The 13,115-nt window shown below is 43.2% G+C and overlaps 1 protein-coding gene across 2 annotated transcripts in view; it reads right to left on the minus strand.

Moving 5' to 3' along the window:
* Positions 1 to 212: 212 nt before the first annotated feature.
* LOC124720329 (ankyrin-3-like) overlaps positions 213 to 13,115 on the minus strand; it is a 52,919-nt gene continuing 40,016 nt past the window's right edge. For both annotated transcript variants that reach the window (XM_047245640.1, XM_047245641.1), the window contains exon 6: positions 213 to 940. In XM_047245640.1, coding sequence (XP_047101596.1) covers positions 454 to 940 — 487 coding nt within the window. In that variant the 3' untranslated portion in view covers positions 213 to 453. The remainder of the gene's footprint in view (positions 941 to 13,115) is intronic.

Consider the following 13,115-nt stretch of genomic DNA (forward strand, 5'->3'; position numbering starts at 1 on the left):
TGTTCCTGCTCAATACAACATGCTCTTTTTCTGTTCAGACGACTGTCTTTGGACTTTCATCATAACTGTTTACTTAAAGTCATACTTGGCCGACCTGCACTGGCAGTGTTTACAAACTGCACAGTTGGCTCAATAAATGAATTGTTCTTGATTAAATTAATGATTTATTGTTACTGTGGTCCAACAACTTACCGCAACAGTACAGCGCCTTACTGCCACACTGGAGGTGGTGTTATTTGTAATAGCATATTCTTACCAATTACTTTACAATAATGAATTTAGTTAAAAACATGTGTATTATTAATGATATACGTTTAGATTATTGTTGAGTTTTCATGGAAGGAAACTCGCTTCTTGCTACACACATTAGTTTATATGAATCTCACATTGTCGCTACTGTTGTGATTTTGGTAGACTAGCGTTGTTTTTACTTCAGAGGTGTGTATTGTACTGCTAGTCTCGTCTTATCCTGTCTATCCAGTGTTGGTGGTTGAACTGCCTGGCGCGGTCCACTGGGGTTTTCCCCTTGTGATTCCTGGTCCCGCTGTCAGCCCCTGCATCGAGTAGTGCAATCGCCTCCTCTGTGCGGCCATGCTCTGCCGCGAAGTGCAGCGGCGTGTCCCCGTCCACGTTCCTGGCATTGGGGTCTGCAGAGGCCGCCGCCAGCAGCCGCACCACGGCCGGCCGGCCGCCCCATGCAGCCCAGTGCAGCGGCGTGTTCTGGACCCAGTTCCCGGCGCCCACCTCCGCGCCAGCCCCCACCAAACAGCTCGCCGCTTCCACGTGACCCTGCCAGGCTGCCCAGTGCAGCGCAGTATTCTTGTTCCCATCCGTCGCACCCACATCAGCCCCAGCTGCCAGCAGCATCTGCAGCTCTTGCACTGCCCCATCGCTAGCTGCCTTCATCAGCCTCCTTCCTTTCTCCGCTGCCGAGAGGGTCCTACACAAAACACAGAAATTCTCGTACTTTTGTTCAAACACACACTTCTGATGAAGAAACGTATCAGAGTGGTACAACTGTAACCAATTCTATAACTCATCTCTCTGACAACTGATAAATCTCCCTTCTGTGATACAGAACACTGAGAAAGTTGTTTTATACTAACGTACAGATGCACAGTTACGTCATCCTCTGAAATTCTTCATGCACTCTCCACAAAAAATTCCTACACTCCAACTCTCAAGATACAAAGTTATCACATTTTGTCACTTTAATTCGTGATCGTTAGATTTTTGACCTTAGAATTCAGTCGTTATAGAAGTTGTTGCCTTCCACTTCGTTCAGCCATTACTACGTCTCTGTGTGCAGCAGTCCTCTCTGACACTTGCAAATTTGACAAATAATGCTAATGACGTCTCCTGCTATTTAAAGAGAAGTTTCTGTTATTACAGGAACAAAAGTAAACCCAATTATCAACAAGTTTCTTGACGCAAACTCGTCAAACAGAGAAAGCTACTGTTAATCAGGAAACCATTTAGTAGTTACGTTTCGGATACAGCAATAATACCAAACTGGACTCCTCTACCACTACACACAATCACACTCATTGACAGATGCACATACACACAGGAACTAACACAAACAAACAAACAAACAAACACACACACACACACACACACACACACAGAAACATACACATAGAGAGAGAAAGAGAGAGAGAGACAAAGAGAGAGAGAGAGAGAAAGAGAGAGAGAAACTTATATTCCTCTGGCTGTGATGCGCCTTAAGGCGACAGCGAGATCATGAGAGTAAATTAAAGTTTAATGAACTTGTCTCGATATGACAACCGTTGGAAAGTAAATCTTGTTTCCTGGAAAGTCCTGAAGTATGTAATTTACATGCGACAATCTCGCTAGGACGGGTCTAAACGAAAATACCTACATGCTGATACAACACACTGTGCGGCATGTGCTCAGGGGAAGAATTTAGTAACATTTTTTGAAACTAAAGTCAATTAAGAAGTAATTATTTCCATTATTCTGGTAAATGACGTATTAAAATAATGAATCCAATATCCGCTGATCGATAAAATACATAATTCCTTTTTCTAGAAATATTTTGGGCAGACAGATTTGCAAATGTTGCTGATTCTATTGAAAATCATACAGTTGACATACACAAAACTCATTTTATAGTTCTGATAACTGCATCAGATAATAATGGATGTTTTCTATATAGAGAGAAACAGACGTGAATCCTGAATGACTGTACAGGAACGAACAGCTCTGAAGCCCTTTTGACTCCCACAGCGCTTAACTTGGTGTGGTCCTGGTGAAGGCAGTGTATTTATGTTTGCCTCGCACACATGTTTGAATGTGTGTGTGAGTGTTTTGTGTGTGAGTGTTTTGTGTGTGTGTGTGTGTGTGTGTGTGTGTGTGTGTGTGTGTGTGTGTGTGTGTAGTCTGGTGAAGGTGTACCCACGGTGTGACACTGAATGTTTGAAGTAGTGCTACTTAGTTTTTAAATGCACAAATCACTGACAGACGTCAAAGTCACATCTCCAGATTCAAAAAACTCCTACAGATGAGAGCCAGACTGAGCTGTTTGGGCAATTTAATACGGAGCCGTGGAAGCTGCTTCACAAACAGGCGTTAATCTATCATTACTGGTACTTTAATGGTAATCATTTATAACCTGACCAGAATCAGTGACGATTTAAGACACTTAATCTACTACGCTTTCTCATTACTACTGAATATGTTATGGAATCCCCACTTTAATTACAGCTCGTTGCCTCATGAGTACACCCAGTGCATGATCCCCTCTCCTCCAATCCAACAGATTTTCTGGGTGGACAAGATGCTGTAATTCTATATTCTGTTAGATCAGTCGTATGTGGGCTTCTGTGCCACAAAGTTTTTCGCTGTTAAAAAATGATCCGCTACTCTGTACTCTAAATCTGTTGCTGAAGCAGCCACACACAACTTCTACAGAGCGATGAGTCTTTGCCTTTCATATGTGTGGTTATTGGGGCTGGTAGTGGTACCACGCCGCATGGGCGTGCCTCAGCTATGAACCGATGATAGCCACCTATACTCGAGTGATCTCTGATGGGGTGTGGTGTAGCAGGCCATTTGTTGAGTGGTGTTTCTAGCACTGATGTACAATGGATATGGTGGAGACCTGCCAACCATGCCCAAAATTGCATGCATGAAACTGAAAACTACACGTCATAAGCTTTCCTAGCATTTTCTCTCATATTTTTGACAAATATTACATACATATAAACTTTGTTAGTAATAATGAGTCACTCCCAATTCTTTCAGTATTTAGCAGCGGTCCTTCCACTGCCCAAAAAATTTCCTAACAGAACACAGCCAGTGGTGTGTCTCTATCTATGTAATGACAGCATCTTCAAGACTGCCATTAGTGTCACAATGCTACAGTACATGCAGATGTAGGATCTCATACCATGGGACTGACTGTGCTCCCATAAATTAAAAGTTTGCTCTCTGCTTATGGATTACTGTACGTAGAATACTAACAGGAAATGGGGTAACTTATGATTCACTCTGAAATGTAAGAATGACTTTATAAAATATTTGTTATACTTAACGGACTTTTTGCCGAATGATTCTCAAAACAGTGGTTTTCATTTATAATTTTGGCACACAATTTTTTCTCTCTAGTGATGAAAAATAATGTTTCACCTCATGAAAGTACCAGGAACACAAACCTACTATAAAAATATAATTCAGTTATAGTAAGTAGTTTTGAGAGGCACCCGGCTGGGGCGGCCGAGCGGTTCTAGGCGCTACAGTCTGGAACCGCGCGACCACTACTGTCGCAGGTTCGAATCCTGCCACGGGCACGGATATGTGTGATGTCCTTAGGTTAGATTGGTTTAAGTAGTTCTAAGTTATAGGGGACTGATGACCTTAGAAGTTAAGTCCCATAGTGCTCCAAGCCACTTGAACCATTTGAGAGACAGTATGTGCCATAAGCAATAATTGAAGTGAAATTAATCTAATGCACTAAGAAAGAAGAAGCCAATCACACTGAAAACAATGAACATGCACTGAAGTGAAATGATATCCTGGAAAACCACTCAGAAAAGGTGAACTTGCAAAGTAATGTAATGAACATTAGTGACAGTTTAAATTTTGTTTCACATCACGACCGCAAGTTAGATTTCCTGCTTAGCATGAACAGACACTTTAACAGATTTTTTAATCTTTCACTTTGAGAGACAGTTAATAGGATTTCTTTTCCTTAAAACAGTGATTTAGTGCATTAGTGATCAGTATATTTCGGTTTAGGAATGCACTTGAATTCCGTGTGTTTGTAAGTTGCTCTGTTGGTGAACATGTTTTTTCCACCATACAGCTCCATTCATCGTTTGTCTACTATTCAGAATTGCAGGCAAAGTAAACTTGGAGGGGTAGGAAACTGTATAATTTATCTGTGACGGGAACATTATCACAAATTACCTCCTACCTGCTGGCTCTGAGTTTTGTGGTCAGCAAGGGATTATTTAGATTATTCCCTGAAAAAAAAAACTGTGTCCAACTAATACTCAGAAACAGAATCTAGCTTGTGATTTATTAGATCTACATTGATCGAAGTGTATCTGCTAGATGCTTCATATGGAATGAGAATGCATTTGGACATAGCAATAATTTCTTGTCTTTCGTGACGTTCAGTTCCATGGCTTGAGATCCAACATTTGCATGTCCGGTAGCATTGTGACACTAAAGATGGTCTTGAAGGTGCTGTCATTACACATGAAGGAATACACCACTGCCTTTGTTCTGTTTGGAAATGTTGTGGACAGTAGAAATACTACTGCTAAATACTTTTACCAATGGTATAAGTCTTCATGAAAGTTACCACTTGTATCTTATAAGTAATTTTTGTGTCACAGACGTCTACCCTTTCAAGCACTGACATATGGTTATTTTCCTAACTAATTCAAAGCGTATTGTGGGAAAATACATAAGATCCGCAAGCATCCTCTCGTCTGTTACATTTATGGAGATGATATTTAGGCTATTTTTATGAGCTGGAACTGTTTCGTAGTCAATTACTGGTCTTGCTGTTCAAACGTGTGCAGTTTTCTGCAAATTTTAGTTCCTGTTGAACTGCAAACTTATTTATGAGCATTTTCCTTACATATCTTCTTCATCTTGGAAACCTGAAGTCCTTGTCATATTACGAGATGTGATTTAAAATCAGTAGCATGTGATGTTGCTGGCAGCAGACATCCCATACTAATCTGGGTATAGTGGTGTCATAAGATGCTGACTAACGATGACTGTGGATGCCTCGTTAATTATAACACTGTATATCATGTTACTCACTCATCTGTTAAATCGAATTTTGCTCACAGTCATATTAAAAATTGTTTTTCACTCAGTCATATGCATTGTCAAACCCAACTATCATTTTCGCTGGATGTGATTTACAAGCTGAGGTCTGATATAAAATATATATGTACATTCTGGCAATAGATCTGACATGTTCCTAGCTATAGTACTACGAAAACTGCATTGAGCTCGATTCTTTATGAGAAGCAGTTTTAGTTGGTTGGTTGGTGTGGGGAGTAAAGGGATCAAACTACACTGTCATCTGTCCCTTTCGCAACATTCAAACAGCTCTCGGGTTAAAAACATTACCAAAACGATTTCGGGGAAGTAAAAGGAGAAAGACTGACTCGAAACTACACTGAAGAAGAAAACAAAAAAGGCTAACAAAAGGGGAAAACGTAAACTAAAAGAAAAAACAGTGGATGGTATCAGAATAACATAGCAGATGGCCAGGACTGGATGATCACGACAGAAATAAAGGATGAGCGAGCCACTCTGCAACACACTAAAACCTCCAGCCTTAAAGACAAGGCTAGACGAACTTGGACAGGGAAAATACGAACACCAAGGCTAAAAAACAGCAAAGAAAGAGTGAGGAAGAGTTAAAATAAAGGTAGATTGTGTGATAAAAATTCCCCTCACAAATAAAACGTAAAACGATGTCAACCGTTAAGACATTGACTCCCAACACCGTTAACAGTGTGATGGGAAGGTTAAAAGTCCACTGCAGAGCAACTAAACTAGGGCAGTCCAGTGAGATGAGGACGACAGTCAAGTGGGACCTACAGCAACACTGAGGTACGTCCTAGCGACGGAGGAGGTGTCTATGAGTCAGCCAGGTGCGGCCGATGTGGGGTTAGCAAAGGACAACAGACTCCCTGCGAGTAGCTTGCATGGATGATTATCACAGATTCGTATTCTCCTTGACAACACATAGTTTATTTGGTGTACTGACCGTGTGTCATTCAGCATCCCAGATCCTGAAAACTTAACAGCATAAGACCAACTGGAGATCAGTCTCCAGTGGGAAGATCTCCAGACAGCAAGTTCACTGCCCAGGATCCCAGCATGTCCTGGGGTCCTATTGTAGGTCACTGAATGTCCGCTGTCGCCGAGGTCACAAAGAGACTGCTGGATAGTTAACAGCAAAGGGTGGTGAGGGAAGCACTGATTGAGAGCTTGTATGCTACTTAAAGAGTCACTAGAGATGACGAAGGACTCACCTGCGCAGGAATGGATATGCTGAAGAGTGCAAGAGATAGCTACCAACTGTGCAGTGAAAACACTGAACCAATCCAGCTAGGAGCTCTGTTCAGCATGTCTAACGTGAGCATAAGTGAAGCCAACAAGAGCCATTGAGCCATCTGTGTAGACTGTTTCTGAGTCCTGGAACTCACCAAGAATAGAGAAAAACTGCCATGGAGGCCACAGGTGGAACTGAGCCTTTTGGGCTTTGCGATAGGTCCAGAAGAACCAGTGGCTGTGGTATGGACCACGAAATGAACACATAGAAAAGTGATAGAAGGAAAATGTCGAGATCAGTAAGAAGCAAACACAAACTGCAATTGGCATCCCCAATCTGCGCTGCTGTTGTCAGGGATGAGTAGCCATATTAGGGAAAGGAGATCATAATTTGAATGGTAAGGCGAATAATGAATATGGGCAGTATAGTTCGCAAGCAACTGCTGTCACCTAATTCGCAATGGAGGAACACCAGCCTTTATTAGGACGCCGGTTTAGGAAGCTCCTGTCGCACAGTGGTGTATAGAGTCCAGCGGTTGGAATGCTGAGGGCAAAGCAGAACCACACACCAGGCAATCATAGGAAAGAAGGGACTGCAAAGTGCTTTGCACAGCTGCAGCAGTGTAGGGCGATCAGCACCCAATTCGTTGAGGTGCAGGCATTGAATAACATTAACATGCTGCCAGCACATTTTCTTAAGCTGACGAAGATAGGGAAGCCAAGTTAAAAAAAGTATCAAAGACCAGTCCCAAAAAGCAGAACGTCTCCACTACATTAAGTAGTTGGTCATCAAGGTAAAGTTCCAGATGGATATGGCAGTACAACAAAAACAGAAGGGCATGACACAAGTCTTGGCAGCTGAAAACTGAAACCTGTGAGTGAGGACCCACTGCTGCACCTTTTGTATGACTTCCAGCAGTCGACGTTCAGCCACCAACAGAAGAGGAGCAAACGGAAATACAAAAATCATCAGCATATAGGTGGGGAGATACTGAGGACCATTAACGATGATTAAAAAGATTGGAACGCTCAGGACAGAGCCATTTGCGACCCCATTCTCTTGGATGTGAGGCGTACAGTGTGAGGCACCAGCTCGAGCTCTGAAATGCGTAGCGACAAAAAGTTCCGTATAAAAATCGGGAGCGTTCCCCAAAGACACCACTCATGCAGAGTAGGGAGGATGTGGTGTCGCCAAGTGATATTGTAGGCTTTCCTCAGACCAAAAAAGGCGGAAATCAGGTGCTCACGCCAGGAGAAGGCCAATCAGATGGCAGTCTTCGGGTAGAGTAAGTTGTCAGTGGTGGAGCGAACTCGCCAAAAACCGCCCTGGGAGGGAGCCACAAGACGCTGAGACTTGAGGAGCCAACACAACGGCCAGCTCACCATTCATTCAAGCAGCTTGCACAGAACGTTGGTGAGGCTGATAGGACGGTAACAGCCCAAATCTAGCAGGTTCTTACCAGGCTTTAGCACTGGGATGATCATACTTAACTGGCACTGCGATGGGGACTCGCCATCGCTCAAGATTCAGTTGATAATGGCAAGGAAGTGGCGCTGATAATCCACTCACAGACATTTAAGCTTTTGGGAATGGATGTAGTCTGCCCCAGGGGTTGAGTCAGGAGAATCGGCAAGGGCCCTGAGCAATTCCCACTCACTGAAGGGAGCACTATATGTCTCGGATTGGTGTGGAGCGAGAGATAGGAATTGTCGTTTCACCACGATTTAATTGTCAGATGCAGAGATGCGAAGATAATGATCCACAAGACATTCTGCAATTACATGTGGATCGGCATATACAGCACCATCTGTCGAAATTCCATGTATACCTGAAGGAGTCTCATATCCGTAAAGGCATCTGAGCTTGGTCCAGACCTGGGAAGGAGAGGTTTTTGTGCCAGTGGTGGAGATGTATCGTTCCCAATAGTCCCATCATTCAATGAGCTGACAGACCTGGACACAATGCATTTTGAGGGCAATGAGGTGCTCTAGAAATCAATGGCGCTTATGATGTTGAAGGGCCCACCTGCAGTCTCTAATGGCCACAGCGATTTTGAGTGACCACCAAGGCACTGACTACCACTGGGACAACCTGAGGAACAAGTGATTCAAGATTCAGCTTGGGCAACAATGGTAGTAATGGTGGTCCCATGCAAAGGAGATTCAACAGTTGTAGTGCCCTTGAAAGCATCCCATTCAGCCTTGGTAAGAGCCCATATGGGCAAGTGTCCAGGCGATGCTGGGGTAGGGACAGAAAGAGTGGAAAGTGGTCACTACCACACAAGTTGCCATGAGATCTCCAGTGGATATAAATGAGCAGACCAGGACAGCAAACCAAGGGATCAATGGCTCAATATATGTCAGATGCCACACTAAAGTGAATGGGCGCACCTCTAATGAGGAGGCAAAAGCCGAGGTGAGTTAGTAGATCCTCGACAGTCTTACCACACCAGCAATCTTGGTTCCACCCCAAACAAGGTTGTTGTTGTTGTGGTCTTCAGTCCTGAGACTGGTTTGATGCAGCTCTCCATGCTACTCTATCCTGTGCAAGCTTCTTCATCTCCCAGTACCTACTGCAACCTACATCCTTCTGAATCTGCTTCGTGTATTCATCTCTTGGTCTCTCTCTACGATTTTTACCCTCCACGCTGCCCTCCACTGCTAAATTTGTGATCCCTTGATGCCTCAAAACATGTCCTACCAACCGATCCCTTCTTCTAGTCAAGTTGTGCCACAAACTTCTCTTCTCCCCAATCCTATTCAATACCTCCTCATTAGTTACGTGATCTACCCACCTTCTCTTCAGCATTCTTCTGTAGCACCACATTTCAAAAGCTTCTATTCTCCTCCTGTCCAAACTAGTTATCGTCCATGTTTCACTTCCATACATGGCTACACTCCATACAAATACTTTCAGAAACGACTTCCTGACACTTATATCAATTCTCGATGTTAACAAATTTCTCTTCATCAGAAACGATTTCCTTGCCATTGCCAGTCTACATTTTATATCCTCTCTACTTCGACCATCATCAGTTATTTTACTCCCTAAATAGCAAAACTCCTTTACTACTTTAAGTGTCTCATTTCCTAATCTAATTCCCTCAGCCTCACCCGATTTAATTTGACTACATTCCATTATCATAGTTTTGCTTTTGTTGATGTTCATCTTATATCCTCATTTCAAGGCACTGTCCATTCCGTTCAACTGCATTTCCAAGTCCTTTGCTGTCTCTGACAGAATTATAATGTCATCGGCGTACCTCAAAGTTTTTACTTCTTCTCCATGAATTTTAATACCTACACCGAACTTTTCTTTTGTTTCCTTTACTGCTTGCTCAATATACAGATTGAATAACATCGGGGAGAGGCTAAAACCCTGTCTCACTCCTTTCCCAACCACTACTTCCCTTTTCATTCCCCTCGACTCTTATAACTGCCATCTGGTTTCTGTATTGTAAATAGCCTTTCGCTCCCTGTATTTTACCCCTGCCACCTTCAGAATTTGAAAGAGAGTATTCTAGTTAACATTGTCAAAAGCTTTCTCTAAGTCTACAAATGCTAGAAACGTAGGTTTGCCTTTTCTTAATCTTTTCTTCTAAGATAAGTCGTAAGGTTAGTATTCTCTCACGTGTTCCAACATTTTTACGGAATCCAAACTGATCTTCGCCGAGGTCGGCTTCTACCTGTTTTTCCATTCGTCTGTAAAGAATTCGCGTTAATATTTTGCAGCTGTGACTTATTAAACTGATAGTTCGGTAATTTTCACATCTGTCAACACCTGCTTTCTTTGGGATTGGAATTATTATATTCTTCTTGAAGTCTGAGGGTATTTCGCCTGTCTCATACATCTTGCTCACCAGATGGTAGAGTTCTGTCATGACTGGCTCGCCCAAGGCCATCAGTAGTTCTAATGGAATGTTATCTACTCCCGGGGCCTTGTTTCGACTCAGGTCTTTCAGTGCTCTGTCAAACTCTTCACGCAGTATCTTATCTCCCATTTCGTCTTCATCTACATCCTGTTCCATTTCCATAATATTGTCCTCAAGTACATCGCCCTTGTATAAACCCTCTATATACTCCTTCCACCTTTCTGCCTTCCCTTCTTTGCTTAGAACTGGGTTGCCACCTGAGCTCTTGATATTCATACAAGTGTCTCTCTTCTCTCCAAAGGTCTCTTTAAATTTCCTGTAGGCAGTATCTATCTTACCCCTAGTGAGGCAAGCCTCTACATCCTTACATTTGTCCTCTAGCCATACCTGCTTAGCCATTTTGCACTTCCTGTCGATCTCATTTCTGATACGTTTGTATTCCTTTTTGCCTGCTTCATTTACTGCATTTTTATATTTTCTCCTTTCATCAATTAAATTCAATATCTCTTCTGTTACCCAAGGATTTCTACTAGCCCACGTCTTTTTACCTACTTGGTCGTCTGCTGCCTTCACTACTTCATCCCTCAGAGCTACCCATTCTTCTTCTACTGTATTTCTTTCCCCCATTCCTGTCAATTGTTCCCTTATGCTCTCCCTGAAACTCTCTACAATCTCTTGTTCTTTCAGTTTATCCAGGTCCCATCTCCTTAAATTCCCACCTTTTTGCAGTTTCTTCAGTGTCAATCTGCAGTTCATAACCAATAGGTTGTGGTCAGAATCCACATCTTCTCCTGGAAATGTCTTACAATTTAAAACCTGGTTCCTAAATCTCTGTCTTACCATTATATAATCTATCTGATACCTTTTAGTATCTCCAGGATTCTTCCAGGTATACAACCGTCTTTCATGTTTCTTGAACCAAGTGTTAGCTATGATTAAGTTGTGCTCTGTCCAAAATTCTACAAGGCAGCATCCTCTTTCATCTCTTCCACCCAATCCATATTCACCTACTATGTTTCCTTCTCTCCCTTTTCCTACTGACGAGTTCCAGTCACCCATGACTATTCAGGTAGTGAAGGGAGACGAAAATTTAATAATTTCTTTTATCTCGTCATACATTTCATCAATTTCTTCACCATCTGCAGAGCTAGTTGGCATATAAACTTGTACTACTGTAGTAGGCATGGGCTTTGTGTCTATCTTGGCCACAATATTGCGTTCACTATGCTGTTTGTAGTAGCTAACCAGCACTCCTATTTTTTTATTCATTATTAAACCTACTCCTGTACCGAGCGAGGTGGCGCAGTGGTTAGCACACTGGACTCGCATTCGGGAGGACGACGGTTCAATCCCGTCTCCAGCCATCCTGATTTAGGTTTTCCGTGATTTCCCTAAATCGTTTCAGGCAAATGCCGGGATGGTTCCTTTGAAAGGGCACGGCCGATTTCCTTCCCAATCGTTCCCTAACCCGAGCTTGCGCTCCGTCTCTCATGACCTCGTTGTCGACGGGACGTTAAACACTAACCACCACCACCACCTACTCCTGCATTACCTCTATTTTATTTTGTATTTATAACCCTGTAATCACCTGACCAAAAGTCTTGTTCCTCCTGCCACCAAACTTCACTAATTCCCACTATATCTAACTTTAACCTATCCATTTCCCTTTTTAAATTTTCTAATCTACCTGCCTGATTAAGGGATCTGACATTCCACACTCCAATCCGTAGAACGCCAGTTTTCTTCCTCCTGATAACGATGTCCTCTTGAGTAGTCCCCGCCCGGAGATCCGAATGGGGGACTATTTTACCTCCGGAATATTTTACCCAAGAGGACGCCATCATCAAACAAAGTTAGGGGCATTAAAATCACCCAGAAGGAGGAAAAGTGGGGGTGGAGGCGAGAGATGAAAATTAGTGCAGCTATTACATGGTGCAACACTTCACCGTCTGGAGAGACTTATATCTTGCTGATGGTAATTTCCTGCATTGTCCTCACAGTTTCCAAAAGTGTTTCAAGGGGGAATAGGTTCGCTACAGACATAGACATAGATGCAGACTCCACCTCGCAGTCTGTCACAGTCAGTACAATTTTTGTAGTACCCCTGTCAGGCACAAAGAGCTGGGGTCCACATCACAGGAAACAACGTTTCTTGAAAAGCAATGCAAAACGCAAGTCTAATGCTTAAAAGTTGTCATGATACAGCGAGGTGGGAGAAAAAACCGCCACAGTTCCACTGGAGCAATAGGTAGTCAGTCATTTGGGAACACATGAAGGGATCAAGGAGACAGTTTAGGCCTCAGTGTGACCATGAGTGCTGGTATCCAAGACTGTTGCGTCTGAAGCGTCAGCACGATATAGGACCTTGAGCGATTCTACAATCTGCACCTCGTCCTCAGACCTGGAACTGCTAGAGACTGGTGGTGTTAGGACCACTGGTGACCCATGGTAAAGTTAGCTTTGAAAAGCGCGCCACAGCACGTAGCGTCAAGCAGTTGCCCTCCGCTTTCTGGCGGTGGCACCGTTGTCGCAATTGAAGGCTTCGGTGTCTCCCTCTAGAGGGAAAGGGGAAAAGTGGGCTGTTCGCGTGGGTTTAAGATGTGGCTGTATGGGCTCTTGTGGAGAGTTGGCAGTTGCGGCATGAAGAAGCACTGTGAGACTTAACATCTGAGATCAAACCCCTGGAACGTAGAA

This window comes from Schistocerca piceifrons, chromosome 11 (genome assembly GCF_021461385.2).
Source record: "Schistocerca piceifrons isolate TAMUIC-IGC-003096 chromosome 11, iqSchPice1.1, whole genome shotgun sequence".
NCBI lineage: Eukaryota > Metazoa > Arthropoda > Insecta > Orthoptera > Acrididae > Schistocerca > Schistocerca piceifrons.